The 21,903-nt window shown below is 41.1% G+C and overlaps 1 protein-coding gene across 1 annotated transcript in view; it reads left to right on the top strand.

The window, feature by feature from the left end:
• HADHA (hydroxyacyl-CoA dehydrogenase trifunctional multienzyme complex subunit alpha) overlaps positions 1 to 21,903 on the top strand; it is a 55,188-nt gene that overhangs the window by 17,432 nt on the left and 15,853 nt on the right. The window contains exons 8-11 of the mRNA XM_032172456.2: positions 12,213 to 12,335; positions 12,823 to 12,941; positions 15,062 to 15,118; positions 18,428 to 18,537. Coding sequence (XP_032028347.1) covers positions 12,213 to 12,335; positions 12,823 to 12,941; positions 15,062 to 15,118; positions 18,428 to 18,537 — 409 coding nt within the window. The remainder of the gene's footprint in view (positions 1 to 12,212; positions 12,336 to 12,822; positions 12,942 to 15,061; positions 15,119 to 18,427; positions 18,538 to 21,903) is intronic.

Below are 21,903 nucleotides of genomic sequence, written 5' to 3'. Positions count from 1 at the left end.
TTACTTGATAAAGAAGCATCTGTTCAAATTTTTTGCCCATTTTCTTGGACTGAGTTGTTTTTCCTATTATTGAGTTTTCAGAGTTCTTTATATATTAGGATATGAGTCCTTTATCAAATATATGATTTGCAAATATTTCCTTACAGTCTGTGGCTTATCTTTTCACTATATAAGAGCAGAAATTCTCAATTTTAATGAAGTCTGGTTTATCAAGTTTCTCTTTTATGGATCATGCTGTTAGTGTGGTATCTAAAAAATATTTCTCTAACTCAAGATCACTAAGATTTTCCTGTATACTTTCTTCTAGAAATTTTCTAGTTTTAGCTCTTACATTTTGGTCTGTGATCCATTTGAAGTATTTATGGATCATTCTATTAGTGTGAGATCTAAAAAGTATTTTTCTAACTCAGTATCACTAAGATGTTCCTGTATACTTTCTTCTAGAAATTTTCTAGTTTTAGCTCTTACATTTTGGCCTGTGATTCATTTCAAGTTTGTATATGGTGTGAGGTAAGGATTGAGGGCCTTTTCTTCCCTTTTTGCATATGAGATCCAAATGTCCTGGCACCATTTGTTGAGAAGACTACTATTTCCTCAGTGAACTACTTTGACCCCTTGATCAAAAATCAACCGATCTTATCTGTTTGGGCCAATTGGATTTCCTATTCCTAGTTATCTATATGTCTTTCGTTAAACCAATACCACACTGTCTTGATTATTGTATTTTTATAGGGAATCCTGAAATTAAGCAATATAAGTCCTCCAACTCAGGTCTCTTCTTTCAAAATTATTTTGCTCATACTAGTTCCTTTGCATTTGTATATAAATTTTATAATCATTTTATCCATATCTACAAAAATACCTGCTAGGATTTTTATTGGAACTGCATTGAATCAGTATATAAATTTGGGGAGAATTGATAGCTTAAAAATATTGAGTCATTTCATCCATGAACATGGTAAAGTTCTCTGTTTATTTAGGTCTTTAAATTTCTCTCAGCAGTGTTTGGTACTTTTCAGTGAATAGATCTTGAACACATTTTGTTAAATTTATGCCTAGGTATTTCATACTTGTAGGCTGTTTTACTTTTTTAACTTTAATTTCTCACTAGAATATAGAAATACAAAGATTTTTGGACATGGACCTTGTATCTTGTGGTTTAGCTAAATTCATTTACTAGTTCGAGTAGCCTTTTTTTTTTTGATAGATTCCTGAGGATTTTCTACATAGATAAATTATGTTGTCTATAAGTAAAGACAGTTTGGCTTCTTTCTTTCCAATATAGATGCCATTTATTTCTTTTTCTTGACTTACCACAATGTCTAAGACCTTTGTACAATATTGGATAGAAGTCATGAGAACAAGTATTGTCACCTTGTTCCCAGTCTTAGGAGGAAAGCATTCAGTATTAAGTATGATGTTCGTTGTAGGTTTTTCATATGTGCTCTTTATCAGGTTTGCTGAGAATGAGTATTGAATTTTGTCATGCCTTTTCTCCATCTACGGAGATAATTGTGGGTTTTTTTTTTCTTTTTTAGTCTATTAATAATGTCAGTCACATTGATTTTTGAATATTGAACTAGCCTTGCTTCTTGGAATAAACTCCATTTTGTTGTCATATAGTATAAAGGATTTTTATGTCGTCATGAGGGATAAAGTCTCAAGGATAATTTTCTTATGACATTTTTGCGTGGTGTTGGCATCAGGATAATGCTGGCTTCATAAAATGAATTGAGAAGTGTTCTCTCCTCTCTTTTTTTTTTTTTTTTTTTTTTAGACGGAGCCTCACCCTGTCGCCAGGCTGGAGCGGTGCAGTGGCGAGATCTTGGGCTAATTTTTGTATTTTTAGTAGAAACGGTGTTTCATCATGTTGGCCAGGATGGTCTCAATCTTCTGACCTCATGATCCACCTGCCTCAGCCTCCCAAAGTGCTGGGATTACAGGTGTGAGCCACTGTGCCTGGCCTCCTTTTATATTTTCTGGAAGATTTTATGTAGAGTTGCTATTATTTCTTAAATACTTGATAGAATTAACCAGTAATTCCTGGGCTCCTAGTTTTCTTTGTTGGGAAAATTTTACTTATGAATTCAATTAATACATATAGGGCTATTCAGGTTCTCCATTCTAAAGTAAGCTATAGTAGTTGTGTCTTTCAAATAATTTGTTCATTTCATCTATTAACAATTTGCCAAATGTATTGCAATAAAGCTGTTCATAATACTTGTCATTTTAATGTTTTTATACTCTATACTGATGTCTCCTCATTCATTCCTGATATTGATAGTTTATCAGCTGATAGGACTTTAATCACTTATAAAATACCTTCATAGTAACATCTAGGTTAATGTTTATTGAATAACTGGGCTGTAGCCTAGCCAAGTTGATGTATCTGAAGACTATCATACTCCACCCCTTGTCTATTTGACACCCATACACATCTCCTAAAGCCATACTTAGTCTTCAAATAAAGGCAATGACAAGAGTCATACTTTATCCTGACATAATGCAATTCTCCTTTATACAACCAAAAATACACTAATCCTTTCCCTAGAAGAGGATGCAGAGCCCTTGGGTGAAATTCACTCTTCTCTCATATTCTGTAACATAAATGCTATGATATAAAGTTAACTGTTATGGATACATCTTATATTAGATGATAAGGAGATAGAGAAGAAACACAAATATTTGGTTAATTATATACATTCATAACAAAATAAAGAAACCCTTATAAATAGTACAGTATTCATTACTGTATTCAGAAATGAATATTTATAATATTTCCAGATCAGTATTCAGCTGATCTGGAAAGAGAACTGAGCTATCAAATATCAGAGTAAATAATTAAACAACCCAAAAGGAAAGTAACAGTGGAGTCTTTATTCACTTAATATGATAGTTTACACAAAAGGCTAAAACCAGAGAAAGTGCCAGCTCCTCCCTATACCATTTTCCCCATGGAATGGTACACTGGTTGAGGATCTGGTAGATTAGCATACAAGTGGGGGACATCTCACTGTTGCGAAAGCCCTGAACAAAAGGTTCCTGCGGCTTTATGGACCCTGGGTGAGGAGAGTGGAGTAGACTGGGAGAAGTGTCTAAGATTTTCCCCTTCTGGCCAGGTGCAGTGGCTCATGCCTGTAATACCAGCACTTTGGGAGGCCGAGGCGGGCAGATCACCTGAGGTCAGGAGTTTTAGACCAGCCTGGCCAACATGGCGAAACCTCATCTCCACTAAAAATACGAAAATTAGCCAGGCGTGGTGGCACATGCCTGTAATCCCAGCTACTCAGGAGGCTGAGGCAGGAGAATCACTTGAACCCGGGAGGCAGAGGTTGCAGTGAGCCGAGATTGTGCCACTGCACTCCAGCCTGGGCAACAGAGTGAGACTCCATTTCAAAAAAATAAATAAATAAATAAATAAAAGATTTCCCCTTCCTCCTTTGACAAGGTCTCAGCAGAGGCACCTGAAGAAGGCCTCAGCCAAAGTCCCCATATAAAAAGACCTAGGAATAGAAGGCATCTAGGCTAGGAATGCACATTTGTGTAAGAGCTTAGCCAGCCCCAGAGACCCAAGTCCTTGACTACAGCTCCCTCATATGACACCGCAATGCACTGGCTGTGTACCAGGTTTGGTGTGGAAAGGGTGATATTTCTACTCCCCTTTTCATATTCCCTTTGCCCTCAGGAAGTACCTCAGTTTGTCCTAGTTCTTTGCCTGGTGGGGTGACCTTCATTCCTAAAATGTCTTCTAGGCCACTAGCAGTCCTGTGTGAGTTGGGTTGTGATCTTCTACTGACTAATTAGAGGTCATATTAGTACTAAGGGACACCCTAAGAGATCTGCCACATTTGAGACATACTCTTTCTTACCTCTGTTGTATAGTAGCAACCTAATTTCCCCTTGGCAATCAGGATTAATCACCCCAGCCAGTACAGTACCTGCCTTCTGCTGCCTGTTGATGCCAAGGCATGAGGAGCCCAAAGTGGCCAGATGTCAGTTTTAACTAACAGTTCAGTAGAATCATTGTTGTGTCTCCTGGTAGAAGCATTCCTCCCTTTGGAACTGAGCCCTCTAGACAGGCAGAGCCCAAAGTTGCAGGGACAAGAAGCAGAAATTTTGCTGGTAGATTAGATCACTAGGGGTAATAGTGAACTGGGTAATTTCTGTTTGCTCTCCTTGATTTCTGGACTCACGAATCCTGGCTGTGGGAAAAGTAGCACCCTATACAGGAAGCTGATTTAAAACATTTGCAGCATCCTGGAGGACATTGACTCTGCAAAATACTGCCACTTAGCTGGCACTGTGGTGGAGTCTTCTGTAGTCCATCCCACCATTCTGTCGAGCCAACTGCTTCCCAGTGATGTAGTAAGATCAGTGTTTCGTGAGCGTGGCCCATTGCTGCACTTCACTTACTGAGAAGTGAGTTCCTTGATAAGAAGCAGTGCTTTGTGGGATACCATAATGGTGTGGGATACCATAAGGCACTCTGTAAATCCACAAATGGTAGTTTTGGCAGAAGCATTGCATGCCAGGAAGGCAAATTGATATTCACAGTAAATGTTCCAGTAAGAACCAAAGCACTGCCCTTTCCATGACAGAAGCAGTGCAAAGTATTCAGCCTGCCACAAGGTGGCTCCCTGATCACCCTGGAGACTCTCCATATGAGGGATTCAGTGTAGATTTCTGCTACTGGCTGATTGGGCACTCAACAGTGGCTGTAGCCAGATGGGCCTTGGTAAGTGAAAGTCCAGATTGCCTAAGCCCATGCATAACCTCCACACCCACCATCATGGCCACTGTTCATGAAGCAGTGATAAGAGTGACTGGGGAAAGATGCTGACTGGTATCCATAGAACGAGTCATCCCATCCACTTTGATCATTGAAATCCTCGGCTGAGGTCACTCTTTGATGAGCATTTAATGGGACACAAGTGATTTCACATTATTTGCCTATTCAGAGAGGTCTAGCCACTGACCTATTCCCCAGGTGTCCTTGTATATTAGTTTGCTAGGGCTGCCATAACAAATACCAGACTGAGTGGCTTAAACAACAGAAACTTAACATGTTTTCTCGCATTTCTGGAAACTGGAAGTCTAAGGTCAGGTGTTAGCAGGTTTGGTTTCTTCTGAGGCTTCTCTCTTTGGCTTGCAGATGGCACTGCTTTCTTACTGTGTCTGCACATCCCTGGCATCTCCTTTGTGTGTCCAAATTTTTTCTTCTTATAAGGACACCAGTCAGATTGGATTAGGGCACACCCTAATGGCCTCATTTTAACTTAATCACTTCTTTAAAGGCCCTGTCCCCAATTATAGTCACATTCTGAGATACTGGAGGATAGGACTTCAACATATGAATGGGGTAGGGGGGACACAATTCAGCCCATAACACCTTGCCAATAGTTTTTCATCTGTGTTCCAAGTTCCTGACCATCCAGGCAAACCATTGGCCACAGCCTATGAATCAGAGTAGACCCTTAGCTCAGGCCATTTTTCTTTCTAGACAAAATGAACAACCAGGTGCACTGCCAGAAGTACTGCCCACTGGGAGGCTATCCCTTCACCACTGTCCTTAAGGGATGTCCCAGAAGGGACTGTAGTGTTACAGCTGTGCACTTGCAGGTGGTAACTGCATATCACACAGAAATATCTACAAACCAGGCCTGAGTTTTTCTTTACCAATCAACTGGCCATGGAGAACTCCCCATGAGGCCATAGGTGCAGGCTGGGAGAGACAAAGAACAGGGCCGTGGGGTATTTTGGCTACTTCCTCATGCAGCTTGTGCCTTTAGGGTCTGTTTACGCCCAGTCTTACATATACCACTTCCATTTGATAATGGAATGCTACCGTGTACACCCCACTTTATGGCTTAGTAGGTTAGACAACATCTGTTTCATGATCGGCAGCTCAGGTCACCTGGTAACTTGATGCCCCATGGTTAAGCTTTGAGTCTCTACGAAGTCCCACTAACAAGCCAAACACTGTTTCCCAAAAGGAGAGTAGTTATTCACAGAGGATGGTAGGGCTTTTTCTAAAATCCTAAGGGTCTGTGTTGTGATTCACCTAATAGAGATCTATTAAGGACTCCTCCAGACAGCACCTCTGCCTGCTGCCCACACTTCAGGCGCCATCAGGTTTGAATCACATGGCCCAAATGGCAGAACAGCTTCTCTTGTTCTGGGTCCCACTTAAACTAGCAGGTTTTTTAGTTACTCAGTAAATGGGCTGGAGTAGCAACCCAAATGAGTAATATGTTGTCTCCAAAATCTGAAGCAGCCCACCAGGTGTTCTGCGCGGTTTTTTGTGGTAGGAGGGGCCAAGTGCAACACTTACGCTTTACCATAGAAGGGATGTCTTTGTATGCCCCAGACCACTGGATCCCCAGAAATTTCACTAACATGGGAGGCCCTGAATTTTGGAGGGATTTATTTCCCACCTTCTGACACACACGTCTTACCCCCAGTATGTCTAGAGTAGTTAATACTTTCTGCTCACCAGATCCATTCAGCATAATATCACAGTGTAATGAACCAGCATGATATCTTGTGGAAGGACAAGGTAATCAGGCTCTCTGTGGACTAAATTATGATATATGGTTGAAAACAATACACCCACCCCTAAGGTAAGACATTGAAGGTATATTGCTGAAAGCAAACTGCTTCTGGTGGTCTTTACTAACAGATACCAAGAAAAAAAAGCTTTTGTCAGATCAGTCACTGCATACCAGGTCCAAGGATGTATGTTAATTTGTTCAAGCAATAAAACGACATCTGGAATACCAGTTAGAATTGCAGTTGCCACCTGATTAAATGTACAGTAATCTGTCATTCTATAAGATCCATCTGTTTTCTGCACTGTCCAGAGTAGACAAGTTGAATGAGAATGAAGTGGGAATCACCACCCCTACCTCTTTCAGTCCTTGATGGTGACACTAATCTCTGCAGTCCCTCCAGGATTGTGGTGTTGCTTTGGTTTACTGTTTTCTAGGTAGAGGCAGTTTTAGTGGCTTTTACTTGGCCTTTCCCACCATAGTAGCCCTTACTCTACAAGTCAGAGAATATAGTGATATTACTCCTTGCTGAGTATGTCTGTTCCAATTGTACATTCTGAAACTGGGAAAATAACCACAGGATGGGCTCAGGGACCTGCTAGGCCCACTGAGACAGACCTGAACTAAAACTCCATTGATCACTTGACTTCATAAGCCCCTACTCTGACTACTGGACCACAGCGAAGTTTGGGTCTCCTGGAATTAGTGTTAGTTCAGAAGCCAGTGTCTAGTAATCCCCAAAAAATCATTGTTTCCCCTTCTGCAAGGCAAATAGCCATAGGTCCCTTTGGGGAAGGGTAGGAGAAAGATAAACAGGAAAGTCTCCTCAAGAGGACACAGCTTCCCTTTCATTAAGGAGATTCTGGGTCTGTAAACTAGCTCATTTCTTGGAATTGATTAAGGGGCCATGACTCTCTTCAGGTGATTCAAGTTATACTTCTGTTTACCAGACCTAGAATTCTTCTGCTTATACAGATCAAGTAAGAGTTTAGTAGACTGCCCATCTATTTCTTTTCTAGGGACACCATGATCGACTGCCCAATGCTATAGGTCTCGGCAAGTCAGACTATTCTGATTACTGCTTTGGCTCCACTATTTATTACGGTAACCATGCCCACCTTGATTTGGCATGGTGCTGCTACTTGGGCCCTGCCACCCCGGGATTCCTTTATCCCCATTGCATTTAGGGATCCCAGCTGATGGTAGCACTTCCTACTGTAATTTCTGACCTACAAAGAAAAGCAACCACAGAGCAAAGATGCTGGGCCTCACCTCACAAATTGATTTCTCACAGTGGTGGTGAAGGGTGTGTCCTCTAACCCTTCTAGGGTGACCTATCAGTTCTTTGCTCCTTTTTTCTTCTTCCTGCTTTCTTTTGGATTAATAATTTTTTATTGGCCGAGCACGGTGGCTCACACCTGTAATCCCAGCACTTTGGGAGGCCAAGGTGGGCAGATGACGAGGTCAGGAGATGGAGACCGTCCTGGCAAACATGGTGAAACCCCATCTCTACTAAAAATACAAAAAATTAGCGTGGCATCGTGGCATGTCTGTAATCCCAGCTACTTGGGAGGCTGAGGCAGGAGAATCACTAGAACCTGGGAGGTGGAGGTTGCAGTGAGCCGAGATCACGCCACTGCACTCCAGCCTGGGTGACAGAGCGAGACTCCGTCTCAAAAAAAAAAATTTTTTTTTATCTTCATTACTGGCCTTTTACTTTGCTTTTCCATTTTAATGGTTGCTCTGGGGTTTTACAGTATACATTTTTAACCTATCACAGTCTATTTTCTTTCTTTTTTTCTTTTTTTTTTTTTTTTTTTGAGATGGAGTCTTGCTCTGTTGCCCAGGCTGGATTGCAATGGTGCGATCTTGACTCACTGCAATCTCTGCCTCCCAGGTTCAACCAATTCTCTTGCCTCAGCCTCCTGAGTAGCTGGGATTACAGGTGCACACCACCACACCCAGCTAATTTTTGTATGTTAGTAGAGATGGGGTTTCACTATCTTGGCCAGGCTGGTCTGAAACTCCTGACTTCAAGTGATCTGCCTGCCTTGGCCTCCCAAAGTGCTAGGATTACAGGTGTGAGCCACTGCACCCGGCCTGTTTTCAATTGATAGTATTTTCATGTGGTGTCAGAACCTTAAAAGAGTATGCATTTATTTTGTATACTCCCCATTTTTGCTATTGTTGTTATACATTTTACTGCTACATACATTATAAATTCTTGTATATATTGGTATATTTGTTTTAGATAATTATCTCTTAAGGAGAATAAAAAATTAGAAAAGATCTTTTTTATAGTTGCCCACATAGTTACCATTTTTAGTGCTTTTTATCCTTTGTGTAGGTAGATCCAGATTCCCATCTGATTTGGTTTTCTTGCAACCTGAAGAACTTTCTTTAGTGTTTTCTGTAGTGTAGGTCTGTTCTTACCTTTTGATTTGTCTGACAAAGTCTATTTCCCACTTCATTTTTAAAGATATTTTTCCTAGATTGCTAATGTTTCTTTTTTTCTCTCCTTTTTTTTTTTTTTTTTTTTTTGAGACAGAGTCTCACCCTGTTGCCCAGAATCTCGGCTCACTGAAACTTCCGCCTCCCGGGTTTGAATGATTCTCCTATCTCAGCCTCCTGAATAGCTGGAATTACAGGCACCCACTACCACACCTGGTTAATTTTTGTACTTTTAATAGAGTTTCTACATGTTGGCCAGGCTGGTCTTGAACTCCTGACCTCAAGTGATCTGCCCACCGCAGCCTCCCAAAGTGCTGGGATTACATGAGCCACCACACCTGGCCGGCTAATGTTTTTCTTTTGGTACTTTATAAATGTCTCCATTGTGTTTGGCTTGCATAATTTCTGATGAAAAGTCTGTTGTCACTTTTATCTTGGCACTTTTTTGTTTGTTTGTTTCTTTTTGAGACAGGGTTTTGCTCTGTTGCCCAGGTTAAAGTGCAGTGGTATGATCATAACTCACTGAAGCCCCGAACTTCTGGGCTCAAGCAATCTTTCCACGTCAGCCTCTCGAGTAGCTGGGACTACAGTCATGCACCACCATGCCCATCTAATTTAAAAAAAAATTCTTTTTGTAGAGACAAGGTCTTACCGTGTTGCCCAGGCTGGTCTGAAACCCCTGGGCTCACGTGATCCTCCCACCTCAGCCTCCCAAAGCACTGGAATTACAGGCATGAGCCACTGTGCCCAGCTGTCATTCTTTTCTTTATACTTCTATATATGATGTGCCTTTCCCTTCCTCTGTCTGCTTTCAGATTTTCCCTTTATGACTGGTTTTAGCAATTTGATTATGATGTGCCTTGGTTTGTTGGGATTTTTTTTTAAATTTTATTATGTCTGGGATTCATTGAGCATCTTGGAAATATGGGCTTATAGTTTTCGTAAAAATTGGAGACTTCTTTGGCTATTATTTCTTCAAATATTTTTCTGTCTCCCTCCCCTTTTTGGAGATTCCAATTTCACATTGTTAGATCATTTGATATTGCCCAAAAAATGAAGCTCTGGGTTGTTTGTTTTAGGTCTTCTTTCATTCTGGTTATTTCTACTGCCATGTATTCAAGTTTCCTGATGTTTCCCTCTTCAGTGTATCCCTGCTGTTAATCCAATCCCATGTGATTCACTTTTTTTTTCAGACAGGGTCTTGCCGAGTCTGGTCCTTGAGCTACTGGGCTCAAGTGATCCTCTCGCCTCAGTTTCCCAAGTAGCTGGGATTGATTCACTTTTATATCTTCAGTTTCTCCTCATTATCGTCCTGTTTTCCTCTACCTTCTGTAACATACAGAATGAATTTACAGTAGCCTTTTGAACATCGTGTCTGCTCATTCTATCATTTTTTTTCATTTCTGGATCTGTGTCTATTTGTTGATCTGTCTCCTGGCTATGGGTCATTCTTTCCTTGCTTCATTTCATGCCTTTTATGGTGGTTCTTTCCTCAGCTGCAGGTAGTTTCCCCTCATGCACATGCTGAACAATACTCGGCCAGAGTTTCAAGGACCCCTCTTTAGAGCTCTGGAGCTCTTCTGTTGTGCAGCAGCTGCTCTCCAGCATTTCACATCACAGATTCCAGCTGCCCTGGCCTCCCTCAGGATTATGACTGTGTTAGGACTTTTGTGGACACTGAACTTTCGTCACTCCAAAGTTTTGGGCTTAGTTATTATTCCTCCTTCCCCACACAGGTTCAAAATAGGTCAAATGGTCCAGGCTCGGTGGCTCACACCTGTAATCCTAGCACTTTGGGAGGCCAAGGCGGGCAGATCATTTGAGGTCAGGAGTTCAAGACCAGCCTGGCCAACATGGTGAAACCCCATCTCTACTAAAAATAGAAAATTTAGCTGGGCACGATGGCATACACCTGTAATCCCAGCTACTCGGGAGCCTGAGGCAGGAGAATCGCTTGAAACTGGGAGGCAGAGGTTGCAGTGAGCCGAGATCACACCACTGCACTCCAGCCTAGGTTACAGAGCGAGACTCCATCTCAAAAAAAAAAAAAAAAAAAAAAAAAAATAGGTCAATGTCTTAAGGGAGAGATTGGTTGTATGTCTGCTGTGGGTTCCCTCAGTTGGGATTTTGTTTCCTAAGTACCACAGTACTGCACAAGGTTGCCATTTTCACCCCAGCCACCTCCTCCAATGTGGTTCTTACAGACTTTTGATTGACAGCCTGGTAGGTGTCTGTGGTGTCTGTTTTCACAGCACTATAAATTGTGTTCTTTGGATTCTTTTTAAATAGAGGTGGGGTCTCACTATGTTGCCAAGGCTGGTCTCGAGCAATCCTCCTGTGTCAGTCTTCCAAAGTGCTGGGATTATAGGCATGAGCCACTGCACTTGTTCTTCAGACTTTTTGAGCCTAGCTCAGTAACCTCTTGCCCCAAGCAGGTTCAAGATCTGGCAGAGGCCTTGCGTGGAAAATGAGTTGCATGTTGGTTGCAGGCCCCCTTCTCCATAGAAGTACCTTATCTATTAAACATCATGATACTATGAGAGATTTCACTCAACCTCTCTGAGCTAGCCCCTTCTTCCTTGTGTACCATCTTAGACTTTCACAAATGTTCCTTGGGGAAAACTGGCTTTGCACTTGGTTTCTTCTAGCTTCTAATCTGTTGTACATGACCACCAAAAACTCTGATGGTTTCACTTTCCTTCTGCTTGAGTCAAGTCCAGTCTTCAGTCCATGCCCAAAAGCATTACACATCCCTGAAAAGAAAATGATCAGCAATCATCAGTTCAGCTAAGACAGGCTCTTGGTCTCTAGAATTTTAGTTCATATTGTCCTTGTTCTTCCATAGCTCCCCAGTGTCTTTACAAATGGTTTCATGATTTGTTCTTTTTTCTTTCCAGTTTTGCAGCAAGAATGCAGGTTGCAGTAGACATAATGCATTCCTTTTGTGTGTGTTACATACTACATTCTACTCAGAAGTGGAAGCCAAATGAAACAGTTTAAGACCACGTTTTCTACCTAGAGCATATTGTTGCTCCTCTATTCATTGTGATTTCCCTTCTTTGAGTTCTTGGTTTATGACTTTGCCACCTACCAGTCTCCAGTCTGAAACGGAACGCTGTGTTAGAGCCTTTGGCTTTGGCAAGTCTGGGTTTTTCACTACCTGGGACTGGTCTAAGCCTGATTTGCATTCCAGTGTTGCATTCATTTTTATAGGACCAGGACTAAAACCTCCAGAGGAACGGACAATGGAATACCTAGAAGAAGTTGCAATTACTTTCGCCAAAGGACTAGCTGATAAGAAGATCTCTCCAAAGAGAGACAAGGGATTGGTGGAAAGTGAGTATCATTGTTAACGAACAAAGGCAAAGCTTCTTTCCTGGGAATTTAATTTTATTTGCTGTAGATTCAAAATGAGGAAGTGGTAAATGCATTATTTACTCAAAGCATAAAGGCAGCCTTAGGAGATGTAACAACTCCTCAACTTTACACTAGCCAGTTAAAGCCAATTTTTAAAACCTTTTTTTTCCTTATGATGACCCTTGAGTCGTAGAAAACTTTTCATTTTAGAAAATGTTAAGCATGAACACAAAAAGACTAGATAATAGTGTTATAAACACTCATGTACCCAAGGCCCAGCTTTAACATTTATCACTTAGCATGTTTAAGGTAGTGCTTAGGTTGAAATTTATATTGCGTGTATCAGAATAAACAGCAATTCTTGCAGATAGCTAGAATTACTTCATTTTTATAGAGTTTAGAGGATAAACTAACAAGGGAATCTAGGCTCTTTATAGTAAATATCTAAAGGCATTTTATTTTACAGAATTGACAGCGTACGCCATGACTATTCCATTTGTCAGGCAACAGGTTTACAAAAAAGTGGAAGAAAAAGTGCGAAAGCAGACTAAAGGCCTTTATCCTGCACCTCTGAAAATAATTGATGTGAGTCTTACCCAATATTCCCACTTTTCTCATATTTCCTTCCTTTATATAGATCACTCCTCCTTATTGCCATTCTGGACCATGTATGTTGAGTACTAAATTTCTTAATTCTGCTATTAAAGTATTTACCAAAAATAAGGGAAGGGCATAGCAAGCTGTAAGGACTCATATAAAGTGATATATTTGGGGAAGATCAGTGCTGGACTTACTCATTGGTTGATGCAGTTAAATGTATCAGTAACAAACCAGAAAACCAGGAAAGGAACCTAAGTCATACCAGTATAACAAGGCCATTAGAGTGTCAGGCACTAACCAAAAAGTAGTTGAAACAAAATTGATGGCTCTAATCTATTCTTGGTCAACATCATTTCAGTACCTAAAATCCCTCAAGGACTTCTTCATTGCTGTAATTATAAAAAAGATGTAATGATGTAGAGAAGCTCTGCAAAAGATCAATGAGAATAATTAAAATGATCACAGGATTCAAGAAATCTCCAACAGTAGACTTTAAAACTTAGAACTTTTCAGTGTGGAAAGTCCAAGATTAAGAGAGTATATAACCAAAGACTTCAGAATTGGTGAATGGGTCAGTCAACAAGTATATCTTGAGCCCAAGTCACCAAAGCACATAAAATATGAAACATGCCCCCACCTGCCTTCGTCTCACAGGCTGGACTGGGAAAGTTAGATACATATATGTGTTAAGGTGGATAGCCTTTAAGAGATAGAAGGCAGCATAAGATTAATGCCAGATAAGTGGGACAGAGGAGGCAACAATTACCATGAGACAAAGGGATCAGTAAGTGCCTCATGGGATCTGACCCGAACCCTGAAAGCTGGGTGGAGGATAGGTGAAGGGAAAGTATTGCCAAGGAGGGTGGGCATTTAGAGCAAAGTTATGGAAGCTGGAAAACAGGCTCTTCAAGGAATATTAGTGAGACCAGTGTTTGTGGGGGATAATGAGATATTAGTCTGAAGAAAGGCAAGTTGAAGCTAGATTTTAGAAGGTTGGTAATAATGAATTGAGAAATTTTTTTTTTTTTTTTTTTTTTTGAGACAGGGTCTCGCTCTGTCGCCCAGGCTGGAGTGCAGTGGCTCAATCTCGGCTCACTGCAAGCTCCACCTCCCAGGTTCACACCATTCTCCTGCCTCAGCCTCTCCAAGTAGCTGGGACTACAGGCGCCCGCCACCACGCCCGGCTAATTTTTTGTGTTTTTAGTAGAGAGGGGGTTTCACTGTGGTCTCGATCTCCTGACCTCGTGATCCGCCCGCCTCGGCCTCCCAAAGTGCTGGGATTACAAGCGTGAGCCACCGCGCCCGGCCGCGAATTGAGAAATTTTACCTTTGTCCGATAAAGATTCTAGAGAGCCATTTTCATGGTAGTGGGTAAAAATTGTTTCAAAGGAGAGACAAAGTAGAGCAGTGAATTAGCAAAAACTGTCTCGATAATCCAGGCTTGAGCTTTGAATAAGGCCCTGAGATAGAATAGTAAAGTAAAAATAGGAAAGCAGCAACAGGCTTGCCAAAGAGAGGTTATGAGTTAGGTTCAGATATATTGAGTTCAGATATTTTGGGAAATTCAAGCAACAGTAGTTTAGACAGAGAAGTCAGAGTTAGAGATGTCAATTTGCTTATTTTTAAAAATTTGTCATTCTCATAATTATGATAGTAAGTACAGGGTCATTTTTTTCATCTTTTATACTTGCCATTGTACTTAGGATAGTACTTACCCAAATGTTACATTGAATTTTGTAGAGTTCATGATTAATGTGATAAACTAGGTCATGCATCTGAGGGAGAAAGCATAGAGAGCGAAAAGGGCTAAAAGTGGAAGTTGAGGATCTGCCTACATTTGAAGATCAGGAGAGAAGCTGGAAGAGTAATTCAAGCTTTGTCTTTCCTTTCATGGCCATGTTATGCTAGATTTAGCAGTAGCCTCAAAGATGGAGAATTAAGTCAGTCGAGAGCAGCCAGATCCTCAGTCCTCTTCTCTTTCTCATTCTAGTCTAGACTTTTGACTTACTCTTTGAGGACTAACAACACTGGCAATTTTATTTAGCATTATTGTACATCTCGCCAATCTATTCCAACACTGAGCAAGTGCTTTATATGTTTTTTAGGTGGTAAAGACTGGAATTGAGCAAGGGAGTGATGCCGGTTATCTCTCTGAATCTCAGGTAAACTTTTTTCCTTTCAATGTTTTATTATCAGTTAAAGGAAAACTAAAGATCCAATCTTCTGTATAAAGCTGAAAAAGGAAAAAAATATCCAAAGCTTAGTAAAAATGTTTTTCTTCCAGTGCTTATCATCTCTTATGATTCATCTCAGTGAGCAAGTGGATGCTAAGAATACCCTAATGGGGCCGAGCATTGTGGTTTACCCCTGTAATCCCAACACTCTGGGAGGCCAAGGTGGGCAGATCGCTTGAGCTCAGGAGTTCAAGACCAGCATGTGCAACATGGCAAAACCCCATCTTTACAAAAACTACAAAAATCAGCTAGGCATGGTAGCATGCGCCCGTAGTCCCAGCTACTTGCAGGGCTGAGGCAGGAGAATTGTTTGAGTCCAGGAGGTCAAGGCTGCAGTGAGCTAAGTAAGATCGCACCACTGCATTCCAGCCTGGGTGACAAAGTGAGACCCTGTCTCAAAAAAAAAAAAAAAAAAAAAAAAAATGAAGAAACCCTGTGGTCTGCAGATGTTTGAACTTATAATAAGGTTGTCTCTACAAAGGGCAGGAACAGAGTTCTAATCCTTTCAAAACAAGTCACTTGGGTGTTTTTTGTTCTGTACTTGGGCAGGTTTTATTGAGACAAAATGAATACAAAGATAGAAAAATATTTCTCTTACATGTTAAGGCCTAGAGATGATGAAACTGAATTTTTTGGTAAATTGGAAAATGAAAGGAAGTATCTTGAACCCACTAAAAGACGAAGACAGAAGAGATGTATGTACCAGCTTTACCCGTGTACTTTTCTAGCAACTTGGTGATGTTGCAGATTTAAGTGATTTGTGTTTGTTTTTAAGTTTTAAATGATCATCGAAGAATGGTTGCTCTTTTATAAAGTTGAATATCTCTTATCCAAAATGTTTGGGACTAGAAACATTTCAGATTTCAGACTTTGTCAGATAGTGGGATATTTGCATATATATGATGAGAGATCTTGGGAATGGGATCAGAATCTAAACATGAATTAATTTCATATACACCTTATATACATAGCCTGATGATAATATCATACATTATTTTTAATAATTTTTCACATAAAACAGTTTTGACTGCAGCTCATAATATGTGTAATATCTTGCCCATGACATCATGTTAGCACTCAAAAAGTTTTGGATTTTGGAGCATTTTGGATTTTGGATTTTCAGATTAGGGATGCTCAACCTGTAAAAGGACAAAAAATATATATCTGAAGAGCTCAGGACAGGTACCAGAAAAACACTTCTGGTACTAGATGTTTCATTGGGCATTTCTGATTTTTTAAAAATATAACCAAGTGCACATCACCATACGTACAGAAAAATTGAGGAATAAGTTTCATGAATCAGTAACTGTCCTGTGTGCATTGTGCTCAGTATTTTCTTTGTATTCCTCTTTTTATATATATAATGCTTATTGCTACCCACTAAATTTCTGACCATTGATGAATCTTTTGCCCATGTTTGAAAATTACTGGTTTATGGCCGGGCGTGGTGGCTCATGCTTGTAATCCCAGCACTTTGGGAGGCTGAGGCGGGCGGATCACGAGGTCAGGAGATCGAGACCACGGTGAAACCCCGTCTCTACCAAAAATACAAAAAATTAGCCGGGCGTGGTGGCGGGCGCCTGTAGTCCCAGCTACTCGGAGAGGCTGAGGCAGGAGAATGGCGTGAACCCGGGATGCGGAGGTTGCAGTGAGCCGAGATCGTGCCACTGCACTCCAGCCTGGGCGACAGAGCAAGACTCCGTCTCAAAAAAAAAAAAAAAAAGAAAAAGAAAATTACTGGTTTATTAGATAAAACATCCTGTATCAAGATTAGTAAAGCACTGATTGTATTATCATTTTATGTTCTTTTGGGTCATGAAAGCAACTTTATTAGAGGGATTCTTTTGAAATGCTCTTTGTGCCCGGCGCGGTGGCTCACGCCTGTAATCCCAGCACTTTGGGAGGCCGAGGCGGGCGGATCACAAGGTCAGGAGATCGAGACCATCCTGGCTAAACAGGGTGAAACCCCGTCTCTACTAAAAATACAAAAAAATTAGCCGGGCGTGGTGGCAGGCACCTGTAGTTCCAGCTACTTGGGAGGCTGAGGCAGGAGAACGGTGGGAACCCGGGAGGCGGAGCTTGCAGTGAGCAGAGATCGCGCCATTGCACTCCAGCCTGGGTGACAGAGCGAGACTCCGTCTCAAAAAAAAAAAAAAAAAAGAAATGCTCTTTGTAACCATGTAATCTTACCAGTATATCCTAGTGATATTAATAATAGCTAACTTTGAGACCCTGGTCATTTTACTAGTGTTCTCATTTAATCCCCCAGAACAATACTGTAAAATGGGTATTGTTTTTCCCATTTTTAAGGATGAAGAAAGCTTCACAATGGGGCAGTGGCAGAGACAGGATCTGTCAAATCCTAAATGTTATGCCTTTAACCACCAAGTTGAGACTTTTTCTCCATAAATTAGGCTACTTTTAAAAGTGGTAAGTCCCACGTGGGCAGCCTGCTACAGTGGAAAAAGAACTGGAGTTCGAGGCCAGGCACAGTGGCTCACGCCTGTAATCCCAGCACCTTGGAAGGCCAAGGCGGGCGGATCATGAGGTCAGGAGATCGAGACCATCCTGGCTAACACAGTGAAACCCCATCTCTACTAAAAATACAAAAAATTAGCCAGGCGTGGTGGCGGGTGCCTGTAGTCCCAGCTACTCGGGAGGCTGAGGCAGGAGAATGGCGTGAACCTGGGAGGCAGAGCTTGCGGTGAGCCGAGATCGTGCCACTGCACTCCAGCCTGGGCGACGGTGCGAGACTCCAACTCAAAAAAAAAAAGAACTGGAGTTCGGAGTCATACTGTCTTGGTTCAAGTTCCATTTCTGCCACTTTGAGGCAGTATGGCTTTGAGCAAAGTCACTCCATTTCTTTGGACCTCCTCTTCCCGATCTGTAAAATGAGAAGGTTGGTTTGAGATGATTGTGGAGGCTCATTTTGGCCCGAGACTCTAGTTTTATAAAAAAAGGTTACCACACCTCTGGTGTAAAGAATCTGAGAGCTTAGTTATATCCAAAACTTTCTTCAACACAGTAGTTGGAAAGTGCTCCAGATAAGACAAGTAAAGAAAAGACACATCAGTGAGAGACAGACTTCTGCAGCACTGAGCCCCCAACCTCCCCCGCATCCCCAGGGACTCAGGCTTCACATGCATTACCTCTGCTCTTGAGAGGAACCTAACTGAAGGAATCCGTATAGCCTAGACTGTGAAGTTCTACCTTTTCTCATTCCCCTTTACTTTTCAGAAATTTGGAGAGCTTGTAATGACCAAAGAATCAAAGGCCTTGATGGGACTCTATCATGGTCAGGTCCTGTGCAAGAAGAATAAATTTGGAGCTCCACAGAAGGATGTTAAGTAAGTTAAACTCTACCTAGGAAGCCGTTGTGAATTTTACTGTGTGCAAAGCTCACAGAGGCTTTGAAGATAAGATCTGTATCTTAATCCAGTCTTGCTCTCAACCTCTTCTTTCCTGAGCACATTTGAGCCCTTATGTCTACTAAAAACTTTTTGGCTTTCAAAGTTCTGCCTGTTCTGAGTTTTTTCCAAACCCCTCTGGTCATTCCTATAGAGGCTTTCTTGTCACATATTGATGTTGCCTAGAAGTCTGGTTTAGGTCTCCCTTCCCAAACCACACACTCCCTCTGCACTGTTCAATGGTCATCTCTCTCCCTGTGATTTGAGATGTCATCTCTGGGAACTCACACTTCTTCCTCATTAAAAAAACATAAAGCCTCAGCCAGGCGTGGTGGCTCACGCTTGTAATCCCAGCACTTTGGGAGGCCGAGGCAGGCGGATCACGAGGTCAGGAGATCGAGACCACGGTGAAACCCCGTCTCTACTAAAAAATACAAAAAATTAGCCAGGTGTGGTGGCGGGTGCCTGTAGTCCCAGCTACTCGGAGAGGCTGAGGCAGGAGAATGGCGTGAACCCGGGAGGCGGAGCTTGCAGTGAGCCGAGATCGCGCCACTGCACTCCAGCCTGGGCAACAGAGCAAGACTCCGTCTCAAAAAAAAAAAATAAATAAAGCCTCATTGTAATTGTTAAAATCTTGTCCTTCTTTTAGCTTACAACCTAAGTATTGGAAAGTCTGTTTGCCTCTTTCATGTGTATTGCCATAAGCCAGTCTTTTTCCATATTATGCTGCCTAATAGCTCTTCAGAGTCTATGTTTAATGATGCAACTTGTAGCTCTGTGGTTCTCAGCGTGGACAATTTTGCCCCCCAGGGGGACATTTGACAATGCCTGGGAACATTTTTGGTTGTCACAACTAGGGAGGGAGGGATGCTACTGGCATCTGTGGGTGGAGGCCAGGGATGCTGCTAACCATCCTATAATGCACAGATAGTCCCCACCATAAAGAAATATCCAGTTTGAAATGTCAGTAGTGCTGAGGTTCAGCTGTTCAAGCTGAACTGCTGTGGGGGATTTAAGAGAAGCAGCTAATGATACTACCTTCTCCATCCTCTCACCTTTAATGAGATTACAAATACAAAATACAAAATAAAATGGATAAGAAGTCTAGGTGAAACAGGTAAGATTCTAACCAAGAGGGCTGATTTCCAATTAGAATCTGAAATACAACCTTAACTGCTTCTCTCAAACATTTAGTGACCACTATCAATCCCATCTGAAGAGCCAATTGCATTTGTTCCACCTAACATTGATAGTACCTTGCATTCGACGAGTGGGGTAAATTACTTCCATGTTGCAGGAGAAAAATTATGGCCACTTAAACCTGCATCTCTTTACACATTCTACAAAAATCAAACAGATTAATAAGGAAAACAAAGCCACCCATTCCCTGTGCTCAGCATAAATAGAAGGCAGAGAAGCATCCTGCAAAATTACAAAACCTAGACACACCAACTTCTACCCTCCCCACCACATCCCTCCATGTACACAAAGAATGCTGTCAATTAAAGAAACTGCACTTTGCAACAGAAGAGAGTACTCTTAAATTAAGAAACCTAGTGTCTTAATTTATTAACTCCAGACTCTTCCTGCCTGAGCATTTATTGTTATATGGAGATAGTATACATCTCCATGTAACAATAAATACCCCTTGGAGAAGGTGGTATTGTGTAGTAAGTACGCAAAAAAGACAGCACCCACAAAAAGCTAATGTAAGAAAAAAAGAGAAAATGAGAATCAGAATACTTAAGTTTATGAAAATTCTGTCCCCCAAAAAACAACCACAATGCAGAAGAAGATTGTAACAGAACTCGATTTAAATATTCTTAAATCAGCATTTGCGGATCAGAAAAAAAAACTACCTTGAATCAAAAATTCAAAAACTCAGAACTAAATGGACAGAAAAACAGGATAAATATAGGAGTTGACCTAACTTGGGAAAGACATTGAAGAAAAAGTTAGCATCATCTTAGAAATGAAGAATAAGCTATAAAGTACCCAAGGCAGAATATGTTAAACTGAAAATTGAATAATGAACATTGTAGATAGGGTGTCCCCCTTCCTGCTTTCCCAGTTGTCAGTAATTCTTCCACTTTCATCGCTCTAGGCCCCTTCCTCCTTGCCTTGGATGATAACTGGAATTCCTTATCTACTGTCTCTTTACAAATTAATCTTTCATATGAATAATGCATTCCATCAGTTCTAATAAGTGAAGAGCAGTACTTATGAAAAAAAAATACTGAGCTACAAATTAGTATACAGACAAGGTGCCATGTTATGCATTCCTCAAATCACAACATTTCTGTGTAATCAACCCTCAAAAGTTCATGTCACCCAGCAGTTGGCTTATAAAGCATCATGCACCATAGATGTTAGCCTGCTGGGTAATTACACAAGTGGGTCAGTTCAAGGGTGCTGAAGATGTTTATCAGAAGGATTCCGTAGATTGTGAAGTGTGTTAATTTAACTCTACATTGTTGTAGACAAATATTAAACAACTATAAAGCCATCATGAAAATTCTGGTGTTAATGAAGTGGAGCATAACAGTTAAGAAATGAGTGATATTTTAGCTATGGATTCTGTTATACCAAAAAAGCTTTAAACACAGTTTTAGATTTTACTATTATTGTTACTAACAGCTAAAGTTAACATTCCAGCAAATGCCCTCCCACCAAAAAAAAAAAAAAGAAAACCTAGCAAATAATGCATTCTTTTTCTCCTTTCAAAAAAACAATCATAAATAAGATTATAAGATACTGTTTTGTGTTTATGGGATTTTTTTTGTTGGCAGGAAGGGGCAGGTTTGTTTTTTAGAGACAGGGTCTCATTCTGTCACCCAGGCTGGAGTGCAATGGCATAATCACAGCTCACCATAACCTTGAACTCCTGGGCTCAAGCAGTCTTCCCACCTCTGTCTCCTGAGTAGCTGAGACTACAGGCATACACCACCATACCCGGCTCATTTTCAAATATTTTGTAGAGATGAGTTCTTGCTAAGTTGCCCAGGCTGGTCTCAAAATTCTGACCTCGAGCAGTCCTCCTGCCTCAGCCTCCCAAAGCACTATGATTATAGGCATGAGCCACCGTGCCCGGCCTATGCTTATGGTATGTTTTAACATAAAAGGAATCCTTCTGTAGGGACCCTGTAGCTTGCACTTTTTACTCAGTGATAGACTTGGAGATGTAGATTGGTACGTATCAGGTAACTCTTCCTTTTAATCCCCTGTAGATGAATTCCTGGCTGTTACAATTTTTCATTACAAACATTAGTATACAGCTGTTCATCACAGCATGTCATCTTGTGTATA

The sequence above is a fragment of the Hylobates moloch genome, unplaced genomic scaffold (assembly GCF_009828535.3).
Source record: "Hylobates moloch isolate HMO894 unplaced genomic scaffold, HMol_V3 SCAFFOLD_13, whole genome shotgun sequence".
NCBI lineage: Eukaryota > Metazoa > Chordata > Mammalia > Primates > Hylobatidae > Hylobates > Hylobates moloch.
The sequence above is the reverse complement of the archived record's forward strand: the minus strand, read 5'-3'. Positions and strand labels throughout refer to the sequence as shown.